Source organism: Doryrhamphus excisus, linkage group LG18 (assembly GCF_037039965.1).
Source record: "Doryrhamphus excisus strain RoL-2023G ecotype Guam linkage group LG18, RoL_Dexc_Guam_v1.1, whole genome shotgun sequence".
NCBI classification, from domain to species: domain Eukaryota; kingdom Metazoa; phylum Chordata; class Actinopteri; order Syngnathiformes; family Syngnathidae; genus Doryrhamphus; species Doryrhamphus excisus.
In genome coordinates this window covers 10168481-10192326 of record NC_136374.1, presented here as the reverse complement: position 1 = coordinate 10192326, position 23846 = coordinate 10168481, and the positions used below count along the sequence as shown (strand labels likewise).

Here is a 23846-nt window from a genome sequence, read left to right as displayed (position 1 = left end):
ACACCACAATCATAGGGCACATATAGACAAACAACCATTCACACTCACATTCATACCTATGGACAATTTGGAGTCGCCAATTAACCTAGCATGTTTTTGGAATGTGGGAGGAAACCGGAGTACCCGGAGAAAACCCACGCATGCACGGGGAGAACATGCAAACTCCACACAGATATGACCGAGGGTGGAATTGAACCCTGGGGTCCTAGCTTTGAGGTCTGCGCGCTAACCACTCAACCGCCGTGCCGCCCTGACTGAAACATAAAAAAAAGGCAATTCTGGAAGTTATTATTTTATTCTTAAAAAAAAAAATTCCGATAATATGTTGATTATTTTTGTCGTTGTCATTGTTAGGACACACAAGGCAGTTTGAATGCACCATCTACACATGAAAATGCATCCTCCCGTATAGGTGAATGGACAGTCATGGTATAAAACATGAATATGACATGAATAATAATAACTGTATACACAGACAGACATCATGATTGAGGACTATTTCTAAAGCCTTTCTACAGAATCTTACCAGCATACAAAAGTTAGGGAGCGTATAAAAAAACACAATCTGGTACATTACAATAGATTTAAAAATATCTTGCACATAACACTTGCTTGTGAAGTTACACAATGATTTCATTGTATTTTTTTTTTTTAAGTCTGTCGTTTTCAGACCTGAAAGTGCTCATTCGACACATTTGGACTGTCCAAATTATGATTATTATTCACACACGAGTACTCTTAAAGGTCCCTCAGTGCCTTTATAGTCCATGATATTAGACGGCGAGAGAAAGGTGATGTCGTGACAAAATGGAGGCGCCCAGGTCAGAGGAATCGGTGCGGGGGTGATGGGCAGGGTCTGCCCTGCGCTCAGCGGGGTGACGCGGCCCCCCATGATGGACCGCTGAGCGTTTACACATGTGCTTCATGAGGTAGGTCTCCTAAGATGAAAAGACGACCGTCAAGATGTCCGTGATATAAAAGGAACACAGGAAGGCGTGTCAACTCACCGACGTGTACGCCCTGTCGCACGTGCTGCAGCAGTACGCCCTGGCGGTCTTGATGGCGTGGGCCGACAGGTGGATCTGCAGTGAGGCTGAGTCCGAGTAGGCCCGGTAGCAGTTGGAACACTTGAAGGGTTTGTCTTTGTTGTGGTGCCTCTGGTGAGACTACAGCATGAAACACAATGATTAAATCTGCAGGTGGTTTGGACACTCACCACTAGGGGGCGCTGTGACAAAGGAATATCTTCCCACTCAAGTTGGCCTGAGATCTGATCTTCTAGAGCAGAGGTAGGGAACCTATGGCTCGGGAGCCAGGTAGGGCTCTACCTGGCTCTCAAGCATTTCTTACCACAATAAAAATTTATTTTTGCTAACATTTTAAAGTAAACCATCACAGAAATGACTGTTAAAAATAATATTAAAAATCAACAACTTTCTTATGCATTTTAATTTGTCCATCTATATTCTGCTGCAATACGGCCAACCATATCTATCTTTCCTGATGATATTTACCAGGTCAAACACCAAAACTTGATTATTACTGGGTAATGCTGTAGTCTACCTCGGTCATTGAGATGTCAAAAAAACATGTAAATGTAAACTTTCCTCCTTTAGTCAAATAGCTAAAGCTGCAGAACCAAGCCTTCTGACGAAGATGGCCAAAAGAATGAAATACGTCTACGGAGTACGGTGCAAAACTATGCAGCAGCAGAAGTTGTATTAATGGCAACAAGTATTTGATTTATTATTAGACACTGCGCTGCTCACAAAAGAGTGCTGGCCACACCCCATTGGCGTGGGGTAGTGTGCCGGGTCTACGTAATTAGAGCCCATTATATCTAAAACTGTTGGTCTTACATAAAAATGCACACATTTTATTGCATTCAATGTTTAAAAAAATGTATATGGCTCTCACAGATACACATTTTAAAATATCTGGCCTTCATGGCTCTCTTCGCCAAAAAGGTTCCCGACCCCTGTTCTAGAGGTTAGTTAGTCTGTTGGGAAGTTCACATTTGGAAGAAATGCGTTGTCAGTTTTTTTAACATTCTCCGAAATTGGCAAGTCAAACATGTCCACCAAGCTTTGCTCACATCTGCTGGTCTAGGCCTGGGGTGCCCAAAGTGCAGCCCGGGGGCCATTTGTGGCCAGCAATTTTTTTTTGTTTTGATTTTACATTGGAAAATTGAATTTTAAAAGAATATTGTCAAAATGTTAAGAGAAAAAAAGTTGTAATCTTATAAGAATAACGTAATATTATGAAAAAAAATTATGTAATTTTAGTAGTATAAAAAAAGATGTATTTTTTTCATAATAAGTCATAATATTAAGAGAAACATTCATTCCCTCATTCATTTTCTACCACTTATCCTCACGAGGGACGCGGGCGTGCTGGAGCCTATCCCAGCTGTCTTACGCCCTGGACTGGTGGCCAGCCAATCACAGGGCACATATAGACAAACAACCATTCACACTCACATTCATACCTAAGGACAATTTGGAGTCGCCAATTAACCTAGCATGTTTTTGGAATGTGGGAGGAAACCGGAGTACCCGGAGAAAACCCACGCATGCACGGGGAGAACATGCAAACTCCACACAAAGTTGTTTCTGTAACGCCCTGGAAACTAAGACGTTTTTTTTTTTGCAAGTCGACCTTTGCTAGCATGGTCCAACCACATGGTATAGTCTGGAGTTCCCCATATGTCAGTGATATATGGTTTGAATTTGGTACAAATAAAATGCATCCTGTCAAATTAAACATGTCAACCGGATTTTGTGTCAAGCTTACCTGCAGATTGGACAGCTGAGTGAAGGCTTTCTCACATCCAGGTTGGAAGCATTTATATGGCCGATCCCCCGTGTGGATTCTGAACAAACAAATATTATTACTATTATTATTATTATTGTGATGTTATTGTTATGAGCATGGTGAAAACATTTCAGTCCCTTAGGTGGGGCATGACATAAAATAACTGAGAAGCACTGGTATAGACACTACAGTATAATCAGTATGGCCTACATTCACCTTACACATCTGGATTATACTGCCCCCTGCTGCTAGGACGGTACTATGACATGCATGCAGCTGCAGTATGACAATAAAAATACCTTTCTTTGTGTAATGGGAAGGGATACAAAAATCAAATTGATACATTGTTTATATGTATTTTCATGTGGTACCTGGTGTGCTGCTGCAAGTGTGAGAGTTGGCGAAAGCTCTTTTCGCAGTAGGAGCAGCGATACGGCTTGAGGCCCAGGTGGATGCGCAGGTGCTGGGCCAGGTAGGGAGCGTTGGCGAAGGTTTTGGTGCAATGAGGACACTTGTATGCCTTGGCCTCCGTGTGCGTTTTGGAGTGGATCTGCATGTCCGACTTGGAGAAGAAAGTCAGCGGGCACACTTTACACCTGTAGGAATGGGGATCGGGAGATGAGAGGTTCCGATACGCAAAATAAAATACTGATAGATGAAGATAGATGTATGCCTGTATGTCTTCTCTTTGGCAGTGATGGTAATGCAGGACTGGTCGTTGCTGGACGCCATGATGGGGTACGGAACAACCAGCAGCGACGAGCCGTTCTCCGCCTTGATTCTTCTGCGTCCTTCTCTCGGCTTCGACCCGCCGAGGAGACCCAGGAGACCGCCGTTGGTTCTCGCTGGCTCCACTCCGTGAGGACCGGGAAAGCCCGAGAGGAGATGCGGTGTAGAAGCGCCGCCCACTAGCCGTGCGGGGCTGCTGGGAGACGGCGTCGTAGGGGTGGTGACCTCGGAGTTGCTGAGGTTTCCTGTTCGGGAGGCGAGGGAGACACCTGATGGAAGATGAGACTTCAAAGTATGGCTGCGTTTGGGAAATTACTGGAACTGATCTGTAATGTCTTTCTACCTGATAATGACCTTTTTTTTTAACCAATTATCCTCAAGGCTGCACGGCGGTCGAGTGGTTAGCACGCAGAGCTCACAGCTAGGATACCCGAGTTCAATTCCACACTCGGCCATCTCTGTGTGGAGTTTGCATGTTCTCCCCGTGCATGCGTGGATTTTCTCCGGGTACTCCGGTTTCCTCCCACATTCCAAAAACATGCTAGGTTAATTGGCGACTCCAAATTGTCCATAGGTATGAATGTGAGTGTGAATGGTTGTTTGTCTATATGTGCCCTGTGATTTTTTTTATGAAAAAATCTTTTTTTATGCTATTAAAATGACATGACTGAAATTTTTTTTTCTTTTTTACTTTTTTTCTTTTAATATTTTGACATTATTCTTCTAAAATTGTTGCTGATTTTACCAGCGCTGCACAGCGTTCGAGTAGTTAGAGCGTCCATAGGTTTGAATGTGAGTGTGAATGGTTGTTTTTCTATATGTGCCCTGTGATTGGCTGGTGACCAGAAAATGGATGGAGGGACGTTTCTCTTAATATTGTGACTTATTATGACTTTTTATGCTACTAAAATGACATACATTTTTTCATAATATTACATTATTCTAAAATTACAACTTTTTTTCCTCTTAATATTTTGACATTATTCTTTGTTTGTCTATATGTGCCCTGTGATTGGCTGGCGACCAGTCCAGGGTGTACCCCGCCTCTCGCCCCAAGACAGCTGGGATAGGCTCCAGCACCCCCGCGACCCTCGTGAGGATAAGCGGTAGAAAATGAATGAATGAAAACAACATCCCGGGGTTTTAAGATTTCCCCAAAATACTGTTTCAAGGCACCCAGAACGCCATTTCCATGTGTATGAAAGGGTTTATGTTCTTACCTGACAGGTGGTTTGTCCTTGCAGGATGGTCTATGAGCTGACGCCAGTCCTCCCATAATCCTCTGGCTTTAATCGCCACCTTGTCGTCGAGGTTCAAGTTTACGTCCCCAAGAACACGGCCTTAAAAAAAACTCAAGTAAGTAACAGTAAAGTACAGTAATGATGATACAGTAATGGACGTTACCTGTAAGCGAGCTGGAGGCGGGTCGGGCAGGGCTGGCGTGCAGGACCACGTCCCCCTGAGACGGCCGGTTAAGACCTGGCGTCTGTTGGGCTTTGGACATCTCATGCTGGGCGCCGTCCTCTTGGCTGGGGGGCGTCAGCAAGGTGTGCTGGGAAGGGAGGGTTGAGGCGGGCGGATGGGGCGCTCGGATCTTCTCCGCCATCAGCTGCTCCTTCATTTTGAGGGAAAAAGGAAATGACGTTTTCAGGCACAGCCAGGGGCATCACTTTGTCTGTGTTATGCAAAGTCATGAGGAACATTTCTCAAGACCATTTAGTAGAATTTCACATAAAAAAAATACACAATAGTATTTTAACTGCCATACAAGTGTAAAAATAAGCTAACCAACATAAACTTTATAGGCATATTTTTCCCCACATTTTCCTCAATTTAAAAGTTGTACAGCTTCAAGGACACAGGATTTTAGAGGTTCCACTTTAAGAGGTATTTTTTACTGCAAAATAGATCAGTATTATTTTTGGTATGATTTGGTATGACTTCTGTATTCTCATGAGCTGATGTTCCGCATTTTACATAAGGGATTTAAAGACAATATGAGCTGGAATTATATATTACAAATATACAACATAAGGTGGTAAAAAATATTTCAATATTGAACAAAGCAAAATTTATTCTTAATCAGAAATCACTTTATTGCTCTCTGGTTCTACCATATCTTACTTATTGTGCGGAAATATGGGCTAATAACTATAAAAGCAATCTTCACTCGCTAAATGTACTGCAAAAAAAGGTCAGTAAGGATAATTCATAATGCCGCCTACGGAGAACATACTAACACCTTATTTCTAAAATCACAAATACTTAAATTTGCTCATATAGTTCATCTTCAAACAGCTAAAATAATGCATAAGGCTAAAAATAACCAATTACCTAAAAATGTCATCTAATACGAAATATGAATCCCAGGGAAGAACTCAATTTGAAACACTTATATGCTAGGACTACGTTAAAAAGCCATAGCATTTCAGTATGTGGAATCAAACTATGGAATGGATTGAGTAAGGACCTCAAACAATGCACAACAATGAGCCAATTCAAGAAACAATACAAGCAGTTGATGTTTGCTAAATACAAGGATGAAGAGTCTTGAACCAGTCATGATGTGCTATACATATCACTATATTGACACTTACTATGGTACACATTATGTCATTGGATGGTCATATCACCTTGTACTTTGGTACGTGACAAAAATAAAATTAACAAAAAAACCCAACTTAAACTATATTAGGAAAACAGGAAGTGAACAAATGTAACAGTAACTGATTGTAAAAGTACCAGATGGAGGGGTAGGATTTAATAAGCTTTGCTTCTTCCTACTCCTTTTGGACATGTGGAACTGTGAACTGATTATGTGATGCATTCAATTGTAATCTGATGCATGTTCAAATGAAATAAAAGCATTACCATTACTATTAATAACGTAGATAGATACAAATGATGACAACTCACCTGGCTGACAGCCATGGCAGGAGGCGGGGGCCAAAAATAGGGACTGTTGAAGCGAGGTTCAGCCATTCTGTGAATAAACAAGACACTTGATGCAACCACTCCAATACGGCATCAGGATGCACTTAGAAACTTAGAACAGTACAATGTAGGTTTTTATTATATTGTATGATGTTAATATGATTAATATGACACCTTTTAGCATTTTTAATAAAGACTCACTATCCCTTCACATGAAATTTGGGTGAGATCTGACCTTCTGGACCCAAGTTATCACAATTTGATGCCAATGGTGGAACCCGATCTTCGTCGCCAAGCTCCACCCAAAAGCTTCTTATTATCGATCCTTTATTTTTCCACATTTCCTCCCATCACTAGATGGTGCTGTGACTAATTCATAAAAGTGCATATTAATCAATTCATCATTCAGATCACTGACATTAAGTCAAGATCTAACCCTTGAAGAACTGTTTTTTTTGGGGGGGTGCCAAACTCCGCCCACGTCTTATGGCCGAGGCTAAAATGCTTCATAATTCATGATCCCCCATCTGTTCAGTACGCTACTTTTACATTACAATCCCCAGATCGAGCCCTGAAGATGGTCTCAACATGACAACTTCAAATCAACATGGCTGACTTTTGAGACTTTTTTTTTCTCCATTTGTTCTGGAATGATAGACTGCACTGCATGCTACTGGGCGCTGTTTCTAATATTTTGGTTTTCTTCACAAAAGTGTGATTACAGAGTAATAAACACTGGGGCTCGAAACTGGGGGAATGAAACTGTAACCCAAGTGAAAGTACTTGTATACTATATATGTATATGTTTACTATATATTTTTATTTAATAATACCCTTTCATATAATTATAAGTGCATATATATATATATATATGAAATATAAATAAAATGTTTTAATAGACAACACTCAGCAACAGGTGATTTGAATCATGTGATTCTGTGCACCCAATCAGGATATCACCCTTTGATCACATGACACACAATAACCTATAAATAGCTAACAGGAAGACACTCACCAAAAGACACTCACAGAAAAGTCACAAAACAAAGCACAAAACAAAAACAATTCAAATCTTCGATTTCTGACAAGTGGTTAGATTGCAGGCCTGAGTTCGATTCCACCCTCGGCCATCTCTGTGTGGCGTTTGCATGTTCTCCCCGTGCATGCGTGGGTTTTCAACGGGTACTCCGGTTTCCTCCCACATTCCAAAAACATGCTAGGTTAATTGGTGACTCCAAATTGTCCATAGGTATGTATGTGAGTGTGAATGGTTGTTTGTCTATATGTGCCCTGTGATTGGCTGGGCGACCAGTCCATTGTCCAGACCACTCCAGCACCTAGTGAGGATAAGCGGTAGAAAATGAATGAATGATTAATCGGGTATTAAAATAATAATCATTGCAGCCCTAATAAGCACACAGTTAAAAAACTGACCGTTCCTTTAAAGGCGTATGTATTTATCTAAGCACACTTATTGTGCTCTTGCATCAGACTGAAAAAGAGCTGCTTCCACCAAACAGATGTTTCGCTCAACAACTGATGCTTCCTGGGAGATATGCTGTCACGTGATCAGCGAATGTTGCACCGGCCCATTACAAGCCTTATCAGAGTCAACAAGGTGTCACTGGCGTTGGGTTGATCGGCTCTCGCTAACAGACGCCTCCTCTCCTCATCCAGAAAGGTTAGTAGTAATAATTTCATTTGATTACAAGCATCAGTTTCTGCAGTTGGTATTGTGCGCTCTGATGAGAGTTGGATCGCAACAATAAGATCGCAATGAATATTATTGTTTTGCTATTAGTTTTACATACAACAAAACTATTCAAAATGCATAGAAATACATAGGAATGAACGCAGTGTATTAAGAACACGACAAGACGCACGCCATGTTGTACGCTCACCGGCGAATGCACACAAACAACGGAAAACACGCTAACCGAGGTTCCACCGGACAATTTGTGGTGTGTTCATCTGTTAGCGACCAGGCTACCTTGCGGTTCACAGAGAATGATGTAAAATGTCACAATTAGACAACACTTCCATTGTGACTAAAATGATAAAAGTAAGGAAATTGTTGGGCGGTCATATTTTCATAGGTTAGCTAGCAGGCTACTTCCTGGTTCATGAAAAAATGATGTACATAGGATGTTAGGATGACACGGCCTGGACAATTTTGGGGATGCAGGACTCTACCATTTGCATTCAGGAACAGGGAGAATGCTTCTCTTGTGACTCAAACAACAAAAACACAAAATGGCGGTATATTAATGTCTCTGTGTATAGCTAGCAGGCTCCTTTATGACTCATGACAAATGATGACAGACCGTACCCTGAGATTTGCATTCTGGGATTGTGTGGACACAGTGACAGAAACATCACAAACAGGAAACAATTATTTTAACAAAAGCAAGAAAAAAATCACAGCATATTTTTGGGCTACTTCCTGGCTTCATTTAATGGGCATGCCTGACACCCGTGCTGTGAACCTCTGGCCCGGTGTCCGCCAGCGAGCAATGCCATGTACACATGAGGAAATGAGCTAACATGCTAACTGTTAGCATGCTAGCACCTCGCAAGACATCGCTCTATACTACAACATATGTCTTTAGACATAAGTAAAGTCACCAAAATGCTAACATGCTAACAGTTAGCATGCTAACATAAAAAATGCCAAGACTATCCCATGTGCCATCTATACACAATATTTGCTTTTAGACATAGTAAGTAGACAAAATGCTGACATGCTAACAGTTAGCATGCAAACACCTAGCAAGACATCACTCTGTACTGAAAGTGCCAAGCCTTTAGAAGTGGGGAAATAAGCTAAAATGTGAACATGCTAACAATTAGCATGCTAACATCAAAAGTGTCAAGCCTATCCTATAGTGCTCCTACATAGTGCCATCTATATACTACAATATATGCCTTCAGACATAAGTAAAGTAGACAAAATGCTGACATGCTAACAGTTAGCATGCTAACATCAAAAGTGCCAAGACTATCCTATAGCGCTCCTACATAGTGCCATCTATATACTACAATATATGCCTTTCGACATAAGTAGTCGCCAAAATGCTGACATGCTAAAAGTTAGCATGCTAACATCAAAAGTGCCAAGACTATCCAATTGCACTCCTACATAGTGCCATCTATATACTATAATATATGCCTTTAGACATAGTAAGTAGCCAAAATGCTGACATGCTAACAGTTAGCATGCTAACATCAAAAGTGCCAAGACTATCCTATGTGCCATCTATATACAATATTTGCCTTTAGACATAGTGAGTAGCCAAAATGCTGACATGCTAACAGTTAGCATGCTAACATCAAAAGTGCCAAGACTATCCTATGTGCCATCTATATACAATATTTGCCTTTAGACATAGTGAGTAGCCAAATTGCTGACATGCTAACAGTTAGCATGCTGGCACCTAACACCTAACCAAACATTTAGACTTTACCATGTGCGTACTTGGGGGACGCCTCTACTATGACCTTAACAACAAAAACAGAAAATCAATTATTGGAAGAAAAGCAAAGAAGTTGTGTATTTGTTTAGTATATTCGTATGTTAGCTAGCAGACTTCCTCCTGCTTCATGAAGGATGAACGTTGTTTCTACTGATCTGCAACAGCGTGCAATGTGTTCTCCTTGGGCACATTTAAAAAACGTAAAGTAGTTTTAGTAGAAAGTGGCCATGTTTCTGCACAGAGGAATGATCTTTTTTCCTCTTTTTCCTCCAGAAGTTGTGCTCTTTTGGAGACATTCATTTTTCTATTGCATGCTTTGGCATACTCCACCATTCCTGCATGTGTTTGCTTTAGCCCAGGCATAACACTAGCCCGCGTGAGCCAGCCAAGAGCAACAAAAAACGATAGGTCCAGAACCCCCCCGCCCGCCCCCAAATATTTGTCTAATGATGGCAGTGGGGGTTCGCTTTCACCTCCTGCAGCCTGTTTCCAACTGTCAGGAATGGCGCACAAAAAGTGCAGAGAAAAATCTGCATTCAATACATGCATGTATCGTTTTTTTTTCATAGTTCCTCAAATAAGTGGAAACAGTAGAATGCCTACATCAGATGACTGTAACCATGACAACAGCAATAAACCACAATCCAGTTTGTTGTAATGAGTTAAAAATAGACAACTACTAATTGTCTCTGATGCTGGGAAACATTGTCGCAGAGGAGAAATGCCAAAAAGAGAACTGACATCAGGAACGCTGCTTAATACATCACAGCATATCATAGCAACCCCTGGGTACCGTGCCAATGCGTGCATATGTCATTGTCATTATTAAGACTTAAATGCAATTTAAATGCAATTTTAAAAACAGTGTGTTATTTAATATTAAGGAACAGTTCCTAAATGTATTTATGACAATATAAGAACGCTAACATACTACTAATATTACTACAACTAAAAACAATACTAAAAACAAAAATATAATAAAAATGTATTGATATAACTGCATCGCAATACTTAAACTACTATTACAACCGCTCATACAAATTTGATATATAATTAAAAAAGTATCTAACAAATCGCTCAAAGTAAAATTTCATTCATTTTCAACTGCTTATCCTCATATTAAAAATAAACAGGTCCATACTGTAGATACAGCTGAAGCAGAACCAATACAATCCAACTATTCATAACAATACAAAAAATAGTATGAAATAAAAAACTAAATATAAAATGAAAAAATATATATTTAAAAAATGTAAAAATATATGTATATATATACATACATATGTATACATATATTTATTTATTTTAATTTTTAAATATATATATAATATAATTTATATTAATATGTATATATTTTTTATTTTTATATTATATATATATAAATATATGTAATATATATAAAATAAATAAATAAATATGTATATTTAATTAAACTGGTTTGGCCACCTTAAGCAGCAACAGCCATTCAGAGGTGCACTTGTTGCCATTTCTAAAGCTTTGGGACTCCAGCAAACCACAGTGAGAGCCATATTATCCACAAGTGGCAAAACATGGAACAGTGGTGACCCAACCCAAATTACTCCAAGAATGCTGCAACAACTCATCTAAGCGGTCACCCCACCACAACATCCAACAAACAAGAACTGCTGGCCTCACTTGCCTCAGTTCAGGTTCAGTGTTCATGACCTCACCGTATGAAAGACACTGGCCAACTTCCTGCATGGCAGAATTCCGATACAAAAAACACCTTTGAACCAAAACAACATAAAAAGGGGAACTGCACGTCTTGTGCTGAAAGATAGCTATTCCACCAGTCGGCATCCCAATGAGAGTGGACATTGGAAGTAACTGTTGTGTGTGTGTGTGTATGTTTCACTATACCTTGACCTGCCTAGCACACAGCAACATGATTCCCTGCCTGGGGGAAGGAGGAGTCCTACTTTGTTGACGGAAGTAGCGTTAGTTCCCATCAATGGGTCTGTGAAATCAATGTGCCTGGAATGATGTTCCACTAATGTTTTTAATCATCAAAATACGGAATAACACTGTAAGTATGACATGTTATCAACGTACTTCTTGCATGATCATAGCACTTTAGAGGTTTTTTTAGTAGGTGTGTGCATTGTTAGCTAGCCCATATGAACTCGTTTTCTAATGTTATTATAATGCACAGAAAAGGGAAATAAATATGTGTTCATTTTACACATAAGGATTGTGAATGATGGGCAAAATTCCCCCCAAAAAGTGCAGTTCCCTTTTAAGGCTTGTCTCAAATATGCCCGAAAACATATTGATGATCCCCAAGATATTTGGGAAAATACTTTTAAGAAGGTCGTCATATCAACAGTGAAATACAGTGGTGGTAGTGTGATGGTCTGAGGTTGTTTTGCTGCTTCAGGAACTGGAGGACTTGCTGTGAGAAATGAAACCGTGAATTCTGATCTCTACCAAAAAATTTGTTCGTGACCTCAAGCTGAAACCAACTTGTGTTCTGCAGCAGGACAATGATCCAAAACACACCACCAAGTCCACCTCTGAATGGCTGAAGAAAAACACAATGAAGACTTAGGAGTGGAATTGTCGAAGTCCTGACCTGAATCCTATTGAGATGCTGTGGCATGACCTTAAAAAGGAGCTTCATGCATGAAAACCCTCCAGTGTGGCTGAATTATAACAATTCTGCAAAGATGAGTGGACCACAATTCCTCCATAGCGCTGTATGAGACTCATTGCAAGTTATAGCAAACACTTGATTGCGGTTCTTAGGTTTAGGGGACAATCGCTTTTTCCACACAGGGCCAGTTAGGTTTGGATTTTTCATTCATTCATTCATTTTCTACCGCTTTTTCCTCACGAGGGTCGCGGAGGTGCTGGAGCCTATCCCAGCTGTCTTGGGGCGAGAGGCGGGGTACACCCTGGACTGGTGGCCAGCCAATCACAGGGCACATATAGACAAACAACCATTCACACTCACATTCATACCTATGGACAATTTGGAGTCGCCAATTAACCTAGCATGTTTTTGGAATGTGGGAGGAAACCGGAGTACCCGGAGAAAACCCACACATGAACGGGGAGAACATGCAAACTCCACACAGAGATAGGGATTCGAACCCAGATTTTCCTGATTCCCTGACTACATGCTAACCACTCATCCACCATAAAATAGAACATTAAAAATACCTCTTAGTCACAATACTACTGTATGCTATATACTGTATATTATGTATACAGTATATTATATACTGTATATTATGTATACTACATAGTATACAAAATAATGCAAATATTCATTCATTCCTTTTCTACCGCTTTTCCTCACGAGGGTCGCGGGGGTGCTGGAGCTTATCCCAGCTGTCTTCGGGCAAGAGTTTTCGGGGTACACCCTGGACTGGTGGCCAGCCAATCACAGGGCACATATAGACAAACAACCATTCACACTCACATTCATACCTGTGGACAATTTGGAGTCATCAATTAACCTAGCATGTTTTTGGAATGTGGGAGGAAACCGGAGTACCCGGAAAAAACCCACGCATGCACAGGGAGAACATGCAAACTCCACACAGAGATAGGGATTCGAACCCAGATTTTCCTGATTCCCTGACTACATGCTAACCACTCATCCACCATAAAATAGAACATTAAAAATACCTCTTAGTCACAATACTACTGTATGCTATATACTGTATATTATGTATACAGTATATTATATACTGTATATTATGTATACTACATAGTATACAAAATAATGCAAATATTCATTCATTCCTTTTCTACCGCTTTTCCTCACGAGGGTCGCGGGGGTGCTGGAGCTTATCCCAGCTGTCTTCGGGCAAGAGTTTTCGGGGTACACCCTGGACTGGTCGCCAGCCAATCACAGGGCACATATAGACAAACAACCATTCACACTCACATTCATACCTGTGGACAATTTGGAGTCATCAATTAACCTAGCATGTTTTTGGAATGTGGGAGGAAACCGGAGTACCCGGAAAAAACCCACGCATGCACGGGGAGAACATGCAAACTCCACACAGAGATAGGGATTCGAACCCAGATCTTCCTGATTCCCTGACTACATGCTAACCACTCATCCACCATAAAATAGAACATTAAACAATATCTATCTCAGTCACAATACTACTGTATATTATGTATAGTACATAATAACTGTATATATTTAAGTATGCAAAGTAATGCAAATATGTCCACCTAAAACACATGTGGTATGTGCTGGATAAGCAATCGGCATCAGCAACATTGCTATAATTCTATATAGTGTAATGGTTAATAAGTGTTATGTTAATAAGAGTGTAATACGTGTATTGATGCTGTGAAAGCATGCAAGGCGATGCAGTGTTCACGATGATGCTGGCTGTGCACAATCCTCCCCACGGAGGCTCTCACTCTTTTCACCAAAAAAGCAGACAAAAGAAAAATCAAAAATGGCAGCCCTGTGTGTGTTTTTTTGTTATTTTTCTAAGCACCGGGCGCCATATTCCTGCACAAGCCGTAGAATGGAGTCTTAGTGCGGCAAAAGCGTTGCTTTCTGGCCTGGTCCAGCTTTAAATATCGCGGCTAGCTTTGAGGACAGAAAAAAAAAGATGACACTTCCTACTGCAAACACGATGGAGGATGCACACGTACTCATTATTGTACTACACAAAAAAAAGAACATGTACCCCCCCCCCCCCCTAAAAAAAACACGACACAGCAGACTGGCTTATTTTGGAACTTTTTGGTTTAAGTACGCTCTTACATAACGACGACGACGCACACGACGTGTTCGAAAATAACCTCAAAGCGATACGGGTACAATGTGGTGCAGCATACCTGAAAGATGATTTTTTTTTCTTCCCCCTCGCAAAGGATTGGAGTCTTCTCTGCTTTTTTTTCCCTGCTCGATTCCCAACCTTCAAGCCTTCCGGGTCGCCTGCTGTTCACTTCTGGGTCCTGCAGGAGGAGAACCCCACAGTAGACTGCACTCCTTTTTTTTTTAACCCATTTCATGCCTTTTTATTTGGACGCTTTTTGGACAGGCAACGCTTTTTGCTCCATATTCGATGTGTGTGCGTTTAGAGGGGGAGGCGGGTCCATCCACATACCGATGGTGTCGACATCTGTATCGGCTGCAAACTTGAGCGACAACTTCGATGTTGTTCAGTGCGCTTCTGTGTTAATATATAATAATATTTATGATTGATCTTTTTTGAAAATATATTTTCAAGCATATTCAATGATTTGGCCTTTCAATTTGCTGATTATTATTATAATCACAATAAAATTGGACAAATATTTTACAAAAAATATTTTAAAAATGACACACATCAAAATAAAGAAAGTAAACAAAAGCAAATTATTCGTTTTTTTGTCTAAAAGCCCATATTGTGTTCCGAAATCATCCCCAAATAACAGGAAATAATAAAAACAACACAATATTAAAAAACACTTCCCATCACTTCCGTATTGAGCCAATACCGATACTACTATCGATGCCTTTGTAAAGCCTGTTTTATTTATACATCATCAATAAATTAAATGTAAAATCAAAAAATCAATTAATTATCTTAAATCTTAGTCAAATAAAAGCATCGACATCACTATCAGCAATAACGCCCCTGTATTTACTTGGTATCGAATAGATAGCAACATTTTCAGCATCGTTTACCTTTAGTGTCTGTGTGTGTGTGTGTATAGGGCGGAGCTCACCACAAGATGGCGCTGCTGCTGCGTCCACGTGAATATTCTTATTATAGGCACGATTAGGACTGTGTAAAATCAGATTTCTACACAAAGTGGAATGATATTCAACCACTGTGAATACACATTTGTGAGGAATTATCCAATATCACTTTTTTAAAATTAACATTTATTAATAATTTTCTGCAAATATTATGTCATTGTCGAGTGTCCGTGGTGTAAAGACTGGTAGAACAATGTAATATTGGTCCGTGTGGCAACACGTAGCTGATTGCCTCGTTCCTCCTATAGACTTAGTGATGCACGTGACGGCTCGTGGTGAAAAACGTTGTTGTAGGGGATTTATTTGTTTTTTTTTAGTAGCCATTATGACACAAATACAAATAGATTGCGTTTTTATTAGGGTTTTTAGAATAGTGTACGTGTGTAGGGGCATGTTGCCGTTTGCCCCATAATACACTCTCCTGATCAAACATTTTTCCGTAGTGATTCAAAATGAAAAATGAAGGAAGGGGAGTGGCACAAAAAACCCTGTAAGAAATGTATTGTAAGCCAGCATTAAAATAGTATCAGCTTATCAAATGTTTAAGACAATAGTCTTTATTTTGGCAAAAATGTGGATTCAACGTAATTGTCTGTCAAGATCTTTTAATGGCTAACTGTTGTTGAGCTGCATAGGCGAGGCCTGTCACAGCGCGCTATGGCTACCGAGGTTGGACGCAGTAAAGGAACTGTCATAACCGGTCGTACGGGCTCCTATGACTGGTCTCCATGCCTAAAATCGCACACAGGGCACGTGTGTGATGTAAAGATTGCTGAGCAGTCGACTGAGGTGCTTATGTTTTTTTCAGGTTGCTAGACCAATTTACCTCTGTTTGCTACGTCTCTATTGTAATATATATGTACACATATATTTAGATTTGATTCCTGTTGCAATGCCTATTGTTATTTATAAGCTACATGCTGGCAAAGTCTTTTAATAAGCGTCATTAAGGGGAAAAAATGGGGAGGAATCGAACAGCCAAAAACTCGTATGTCCGGTTGTAGGCTTAAGACAGAAACTTCTTGAAAGATCCTCACAGATATGGAACAAAAATTTCAAGTGGTACACAAAAAAAATGTGACATGCGCTGAACCGGAGGATCTGATTGGCTGTCTGTCAAGACACGGGACGATCCTCGGCCCAAATGAAGGTTGTTACTGGTGCCGCGTTCAGTCTAATAATCACTAGATGGATCACTATCTGCAAGGGAAGGGTTTTAAGAGCTGGGAACTGGGAAAAACTGTTGATTTTTGTTAATACTTGGGTTGTTTATATTGTTTATTTTTCTATATTGTGTATTTTGTACTGCTTAACTGACTCTGTACTCTTGCTGCTGTGCAATACAAATTTCCCCACTGAAGGACGAATAAAGGCATATCTTAATCTTAATTATCCTTACTGACCTTTTTTGCAGTACATTAAGCGAAAGAAGATTGCTTTTATAGTTATTAGCCCATATTTCCACACAATAATTTACATGATAATCGGGGGATTGCTATGATATGCAGTTATGTATTTTAACAACAGTGAACACATGCAGGCGTACCTCTTAGACTTACAATATTTTTTTGCAGCACTTGCCTGAACAAGTTTGAATGTTTCCCGACTTAATTGTTTGTCTTGACACGCTCTCGTCTCCTTCATCTCCACGCTTGTTAGCTGCTAGTTAGGAGTCGCCCGACTGGTTCTCTCCTCGCCTGTTCAAACAGCGCTGCGCCCTGCAAGCTCCGCCTCCGCGCCCCGTCTCCACATGGTGCCAGGTGCAGCAACAAGAAGTGGAAGGACGCAGAAGGGAGGAGGAAGAGGGGGAGGTGGGTCATTAGCAGGAGCTCACAAGGGTGGCGGGGTGGGAGGGTTGAAGAGTGCTTGAAGGTGTTGCGGAGATCTAACAAGTGACATGCGTCTCTGAAGGTTCCCAATGGCAACAGGTAACGAAAACTCATAACAAACACGCTTGTACTAATAACAGATTACGATTCTTCAACTGTTACCTCAAACTTTCTGTTTCATCACATTTTTACCAACAGCTGATGATGTTTGTGTGCATGTGAAACTCCTAACAAGCGTCCAGAGTTCACTCAAAAAGTATTGATCTGCAAGGACAGCGTAGATAAAGAAAAAGTGCAAAAATAACCATGATTACTTCAATGAGTCTACAGAGCGCTGGACATTCCTGAACTCCCATACCTCCAGGCTAAATTAGAAAACCTGTTTTGAGATATCTGCATGTGTGTGTGTGTGTGTGTGTGTACCTGCAGCCATGGACGGCATGTTGGACAGCATGTCCGTGCTGTGCGTCTTCAAACTGGTGTGCAGTCTCCTCTTCCTGCCCTCATTGGCCAACTCCCGCAGTCCCATTGGCTTCTGCGGCTGCTGCATCCTCTTCTTCACTGACTTTCTGGTCACAGGTGAGTACGCAGCGGTCCTTTTTGTTTCTTTCATTCGATAAACTCTCACATAGTGTCCAAAATTCTTCAGTGTTTACAAAAACCTGTCAACCTTATTGAATAGGAACCAGGTTTCAACACATGTAAAACGACTGAATGGTCTTCCATGTCGGCAAAAAAAACAGGAAAACTACGTCAGTGGTCAATGTAAGACTAAATTCCTTGGTTCACTGAAGATTCAAAATGGAAACCGAAATATTGTGTACAAAATCAATATCAAGTTAATGAAAACTAACCTGTATTGGGGGTCATTACAGCAGCAAAATGGACATCAATATCTACAATAATGTTTGCCATGTTCACTAAAGATGTGAGTGTGAATGGTTGTTTGTCTATATGTGCCCTGTGATTGGCTGGCGACCAGTCCAGGGTGTACCCTGCCCGAAGACAGCTGGGATAGGCTCCAGCAACCCCGCGACCCTCGTGAGGAAAAAGCGGTAGCGGTATGTTCACTAAAGACTAAATGGTCTTGAATGGGGCTGGTCGGACGAGTATCTCTTTATTTTCATGAAAAAGCACATGATCGGTATGTGCCTAAAATGCCTTTCAACGCCAATCACCTGTGGCTTGTACTATTCTTGCACGCAGCGTCCCCTGACGACTTTCTTTCACACTGTGCAGAAATGTGAAACCCAAAAACAAACATGTCTACCATGTGTTTGTGAGAGTGATATAACATTTTCTGGGTAGCATGTTAAAAAGCTATGTTAAAATAGTATGGCATTTCTAGAATAAACACCTGATGGAGTATGGTGAATTTAGCCTTATTCGTTAGACAAGAGATAAGGAAAACAGATACGCAATGTACATGGCGATATACCGAAACTGGCAAAATTAGTAGAGTATATTTATTATGTTATTAGTGAATTCATGGTTAATTGGCGACTCCAAATTGTCCATAGGTATGAATGTGAGTGTGAATGGTTGTTTGTCTAAATGTGCCCTGTGATTGGCTGGTGACCAGTCCAGGGTGTACTCCGCCTCTCGCCCGAAGACAGCTGGGATAGGCTCCAGCACCCCCGCGACCCTCGTGAGGCCAAGCGGTAGAAAATGAATGAATGAATTTATGACTGTACCAGGCCTGGTGCCCAGGAGACCCCCTACTGAAGTGGAGTCAATGTTTACACGAATTGTTGGCTTGGTTCACTGTAGCATCAAACTCTGCGTCCATGTTGACATAACGTGTTAAGTTATTTGAATATAAACTTGTTTTCATTCATTCATTGATTTTCTACCGCTTATCCTCACGAGGGTCGCAGGGGGTGCTGGAGCCTATCCCAGCTGTCTTCGGGCGAGAGGCGGGGTACACCCTGGACTGGTGGCCAGCCAATCACAGGGCACATATAGACAAACAACCATTAACACTCATACCTATGGACAATTTGGAGTCGCCAATTAACCTAGCATGTTTTTTGGAATGTGGGAGGAAACCGGAGTACCCGGAGAAAACCCACGCATGCACGGGGAGAACATGCAAACTCCACACAGAGATGGCCGAGGGTGGAATTGAACTCGGGTCTCCTATCTGTGAGGCTTGCGCACTAACCACTCGACGATTCCAGGAATTGTTGCTCAACATAGTCTTTGGGTTTTGTGCTCATGATGCAGCTCAACAAAACCCAAATTCCCCAAACAGTCCAACGGTAGTTATCAATTTACTTTGTCAAGTCTGGTTTTCGGCTTTGTGCTCACATAAAATGGAGTATTTGACGTCATATTATTCTACTTCCGTGCAAAAATTGATTAATCCTGGCTGGCGTATTTTACACAAGATGAGCAAGTTATTATGACGGAGTGTTATGAGAAGATAATCACTGCCAAAAACACAGTTGGTGATCTAGCTGCCTTAAAAAAAGAGCCCCCTTTGTAGTACTGGAAAATCTGGTTTTAGACTCAACAAACCAGGTTTGGTTCGTTGTGTTCCCAACGTTGGCTTCAGTGTTCAGTTTTCAGCGTCTACAAAAATGTTTTTCAGGTTTATCACGGTTTAAACGGTCTTCAGTGTCTAAAAACCGCATCAAGTTCATGAAGACTAAATTGGATTCAATATTGGTTTCAATGTAAATAAATGTCAACAAAAACTTGAAATACAAACTTGTTTTCATTCATTCATTTTCTACCGCTTACTCTCACGAGGGTCGCTGGGGGTACTGGAGCCTATCCCAGCTGTCTTCGGGCGAGAGGCGGGGTACACCCTGGACTGGTCGCCAGCCAATCACAGGGCACATATAGACAAACAACCATTCACACTCACATTCATGCTTATGGACAATTTGGAGTCGCCAATTAACCTAGCATGTTTTTGGAATGTGGGAGGAAACTGGAGTACCCGCACTCCGAGGGTGGAATTGAACTTTCCTAGATGTGTGGCCTGCGCCTTAACCACTCGTTCACCGAGCAGCCAACTTGTTTTCAATGTCGACAAAAATGTTTTTCAAGTTAATTTAAAACTAATCTGTCCATATTTCCGCATGATAGGTTCATTGAAGACTAAGTTGTCTTCAATGTTTCTAAAAACATGAATGTTAGATTCTTTGAAGACATTTGCGTCTGTCAGTTGTTTTTTTGGGCAGCAGAAATTGTTGATCTTGACCCCGACCAGGAGGTTGGGTACTGTGGAAAATAGAGGAATTGAACTTTTGTCTTCTTTTGTGTTTTGCCGTCAGTTTATGTGAGCTTCCTGAGTCTCTTCGAGTCATGGCTAACGGAGCTGAGGCTGCCCCTCGACATCATCGCCCTGCGCTTCCTGCTCTTTCTCAGTCACACCTACGGTGCCGTCTTGCTCCTGACCATGCCCCTCATCGCCGTGGAGACGCTGACTAGACTCCTGTGGCCTGACTCGTCTGCATCGTGCAAACACCGTAGTGAGGTAGCATCAAGAGAGGAAGAAGGCGAGGATGAGGTTGAAGAGAATGAAAGCTGGCGGTCCCAAGTGATAAGCTACGTCTGCTGCTTGGCTGTGTGGGTGCTGGTGGCCCTCAGCGTGCAGTGCCGATGGCGGAAGGAGGAGGTGAGGCTAGTGGCTTGTTTGCGTGGAAGCGGCTCCTTGATGAGATGTTTGCCAAATCTGCTGAGTCCCGTCCCCAGTACAATGCACCTCTGCTGGGGTATGGCGTTCCTCTACCTGCTCTTACTCCTCCTCCTCACTTCAAGTCTGCATAGGTGGAAACGTGCCACCACGCACTCCCATGACAACTCCAAACTTTTGGAGTCTCACCAAGACGACTTTCCAGTCGTCCTCGCCTGCGATTGCCTGTCTGACGGGAGACAGAAAAGGGCGCCTCTTATATTCATCACGGAGGAGTCATACGAGAAGCGCCGCTCGGGTGCTCCCCACCCGGAGGTGAACTTGACGATAGCCTGGTTGGCTGTGCTCGCCATGTTTGTGCTGCCTCTCTACCTCAGCGTCAACATCCTCCTGCTCAGAAGCGTGGAGGCCCTGCTGGATATGTGCTTGCACTTTTTGTTGTTCTCAACGCCACTGGCTTCCAAAAGCCACACGACGTATGAAGTATGAAGAAGAGGAGCTGGATGGTGACTGGAGGAGGAGGAGGAGGAGGAGGAGGAGGGAGGGGATGATTATTAAGGGATTAATATGAGTGCAAGCAGACAGCCGGTCTGCCTGTCAACATTGGTTTGCATTGTGCAAATGACTGCTATTCGCGTGTGCAAAAGCTGCTGAGGAGGCAGGCTGTAGCATGTTGGCTAAAGACGCTCTCAAGCTCATTATTTCTCATTACTCCACATGAGATATTATCATGATGCTGCTTTTTCACAGCTGATACACTTTCATTAGATAATAATATAATATAAAAGTATTTCTCTAGAAACTCAAACACAAAACAAGATATTGATTGATTGGACAAACCTAATGTGAACACCTAATGGGACACAGGTGTGCACACTAAAAGGTTCAAGCCAAAATTAGGATGCTTGTTTATTTCACATTAACTGGAGATACTGGTTGATACTGGTTCAACAAGAGAGCAGGCCCAGCATGGTTTGACTATGGGAAAAATTAAAATAACAGAACTTATGCAAATGTCCATCATGTTTATACAATAGAGACAGGGAGTTTTTTTTTTCTATGGTATTAACACTGCAGATAGTGATTGGTTGAATTACCCAAGAGGGCGGGGCCAAAGTCGTTTGACACAGGTGAGCAAACAAAGACAAAAATTGGAGTAAAAGGAAAAGAGAACAGAAAACTATTAACAGTAGAGATGCTCATTGGTGCACTGTGATTGGCTGGCGACCAGTCCAGGGTGTACCCCGCCTCTCGCCTGAAGACAGCTGGGATAGGCTCCAGCAACCCTCGTGAGGAAAAGCGGTAGAAAATGAATGAATGAATGCTCATTGGTTGGCCTAAACAGGAGGGCGGGGCCAAGTGATGGAACAAGGGCTTGGGGTAAAAGTCACAACTGTGAGTTAAAAAGTGACCAAAAGTGGGGTTCCTGATTGGTCGGACTATGTAACGGGGCGGGGCCAATGGTTAATATGTGTACAGTATGTCAATTTTGCATTGAAGGAATTTTTCGGGGGTCACTTTTTAAAAAAAAACAAACAAAAAAAAAAACTGTAGTATTAACACTGGCGATTACGGTTTGTTCAATTAAACAAGTGGGCGTGGCTATCGTCACAGATGTGAAAAAAATGCAAGGTAAAATAATTTTTTTCAAAAAACAACATAATCTACAACTTAATCGGATTAAAAAAAAATAAATTGTAAATTGTATTGAAACAGGTGAAATAAAGTTTTGTTTTGTCATTTAAAAATAATGTATATTATTTCTTTCAATATTATAATTTGGTTTGAACTCTTTCATTTTGAGTTCAAATCTATGAATTATATAACACATATTTATTCACACGTGTGTGTGTGTGTGTGTGCGTGTCTATGTATGTATAAACACATGTATACACACGCACACACACACAGAATATGGCATGCAAAGAAGGAAATTATAAAAGCCGACAGTAGAGGGCGCTCTAGCAAGCAAATATTTTCCAATAAGAGCTTAGTGACCACGCCAGGAAACAACACATTTACCCTTTTCATTCTGACATTTTCCTTTTCACAATGCATCCTTAATTCTTACAATGACGCATCATCACTTCTGCCAGTACACACACACGCACACGGCAGCAACTAGTGTATGAATTTTCCTGGCAATTTGAACACATCCACCACAGACATGGCATTCTAAAACTGTATAATCCCTCTTAACCCCCTGCTTTTTTCCTTGACATTCATGTCATTTAGTAAAACTAATCCACATTGCGAACCTCAAAACACCGCAGGGTGATGCAAATATTATTTTTATGTATTCAATAGACAAAAAACCTGTGGATGAATTCATTTATTGTACATTACAGTCTCCAGCAGCATAGTGCAGGAGTGTTTGTTTACACGTGGATGGGTGCACAGCGGCCATCCATAATAAAAGGACACAATCATCAATAATATAATCATTAAAAGTGTCATAGTCATTATCATCATAAACATGTTTCTATCCCCACTGACTGGATGGCAAGCTCACATTAATCTCATTTGAAACATTTAAACAAAACTGTTCAAGGATGCGGCCCTGGTGGGGGTTGGGGCTGGGGTAAGGGGTTAGTGGTCCTGGCTGTTGGTTTTAAAGCAGATTGTACATCAGAAACCCTGCAACTTCAAAGAAAACGAAAAGAAACATTTGGAAT

General features: G+C 41.3%; 2 protein-coding genes across 7 annotated transcripts; one reads left to right on the top strand and one right to left on the bottom strand.

The window, feature by feature from the left end:
• Positions 1-303: 303 nt before the first annotated feature.
• On the bottom strand, positions 304-18108 carry znf362a (zinc finger protein 362a). 5 transcript variants are annotated; one of them, XM_078798626.1, is made up of 10 exons: positions 17949-18108; positions 14787-14906; positions 6460-6526; positions 4948-5158; positions 4764-4883; positions 3488-3812; positions 3186-3410; positions 2794-2872; positions 1008-1166; positions 304-938 (listed from the first exon to the last, which is right to left on the bottom strand). In XM_078798626.1, the coding sequence occupies exons 3-10, from the start codon at positions 6523-6525 to the stop codon at positions 774-776; spliced, it is 1350 nt and encodes a 449-aa protein (XP_078654752.1). In that variant the 5' UTR covers position 6526; positions 14787-14906; positions 17949-18108; the 3' UTR covers positions 304-773. The 5 variants fall into 5 exon arrangements, with proteins under 5 accessions (XP_078654752.1, XP_078654753.1, XP_057910430.2 ...); XM_078798627.1 differs by lacking the exon at positions 17949-18108 and having other exon boundaries at positions 3186-3239; positions 3384-3410; positions 14787-15780; XM_058054447.2 differs by lacking the exon at positions 17949-18108 and having other exon boundaries at positions 14787-15780.
• LOC131105932 (uncharacterized) lies at positions 8006-23488 on the top strand. Of its 2 annotated transcripts, XM_058054451.2 has the most exons (4): positions 8006-8158; positions 17356-17624; positions 17955-18104; positions 20810-23488. In XM_058054451.2, exons 2-4 carry the CDS (start codon positions 17615-17617, stop codon positions 21658-21660), a joined length of 1011 nt encoding a protein of 336 aa, XP_057910434.2. In that variant the 5' UTR covers positions 8006-8158; positions 17356-17614; the 3' UTR covers positions 21661-23488. The 2 variants fall into 2 exon arrangements, with proteins under 2 accessions (XP_057910434.2, XP_078654754.1); XM_078798628.1 differs by lacking the exon at positions 8006-8158 and having other exon boundaries at positions 17130-17624.
• The last annotated feature ends 358 nt before the right edge of the window (positions 23489-23846 follow it).

Bases quoted from the DNA above. Each gene is read 5' to 3' on its own strand.
- znf362a (XM_078798626.1), bottom strand. From the start codon at position 6,525: ATGGCTGAACCTCGCTTCAACAGTCCCTATTTTTGGCCCCCGCCTCCT. The intron at 4,884-4,947 runs GTAACGTCCATT...GTTTTTTTTAAG, and splicing joins CGCCTCCAGCTCGCTTACAG to GCCGTGTTCTTGGGGACGTA. The intron at 1,167-2,793 runs GTAAGCTTGACA...TTCATGCTGTAG, and splicing joins CTCAGCTGTCCAATCTGCAG to TCTCACCAGAGGCACCACAA.
- LOC131105932 (XM_058054451.2), top strand. The intron at 18,105-20,809 runs GTGAGTACGCAG...TTTTGCCGTCAG, and splicing joins CACTGACTTTCTGGTCACAG to TTTATGTGAGCTTCCTGAGT.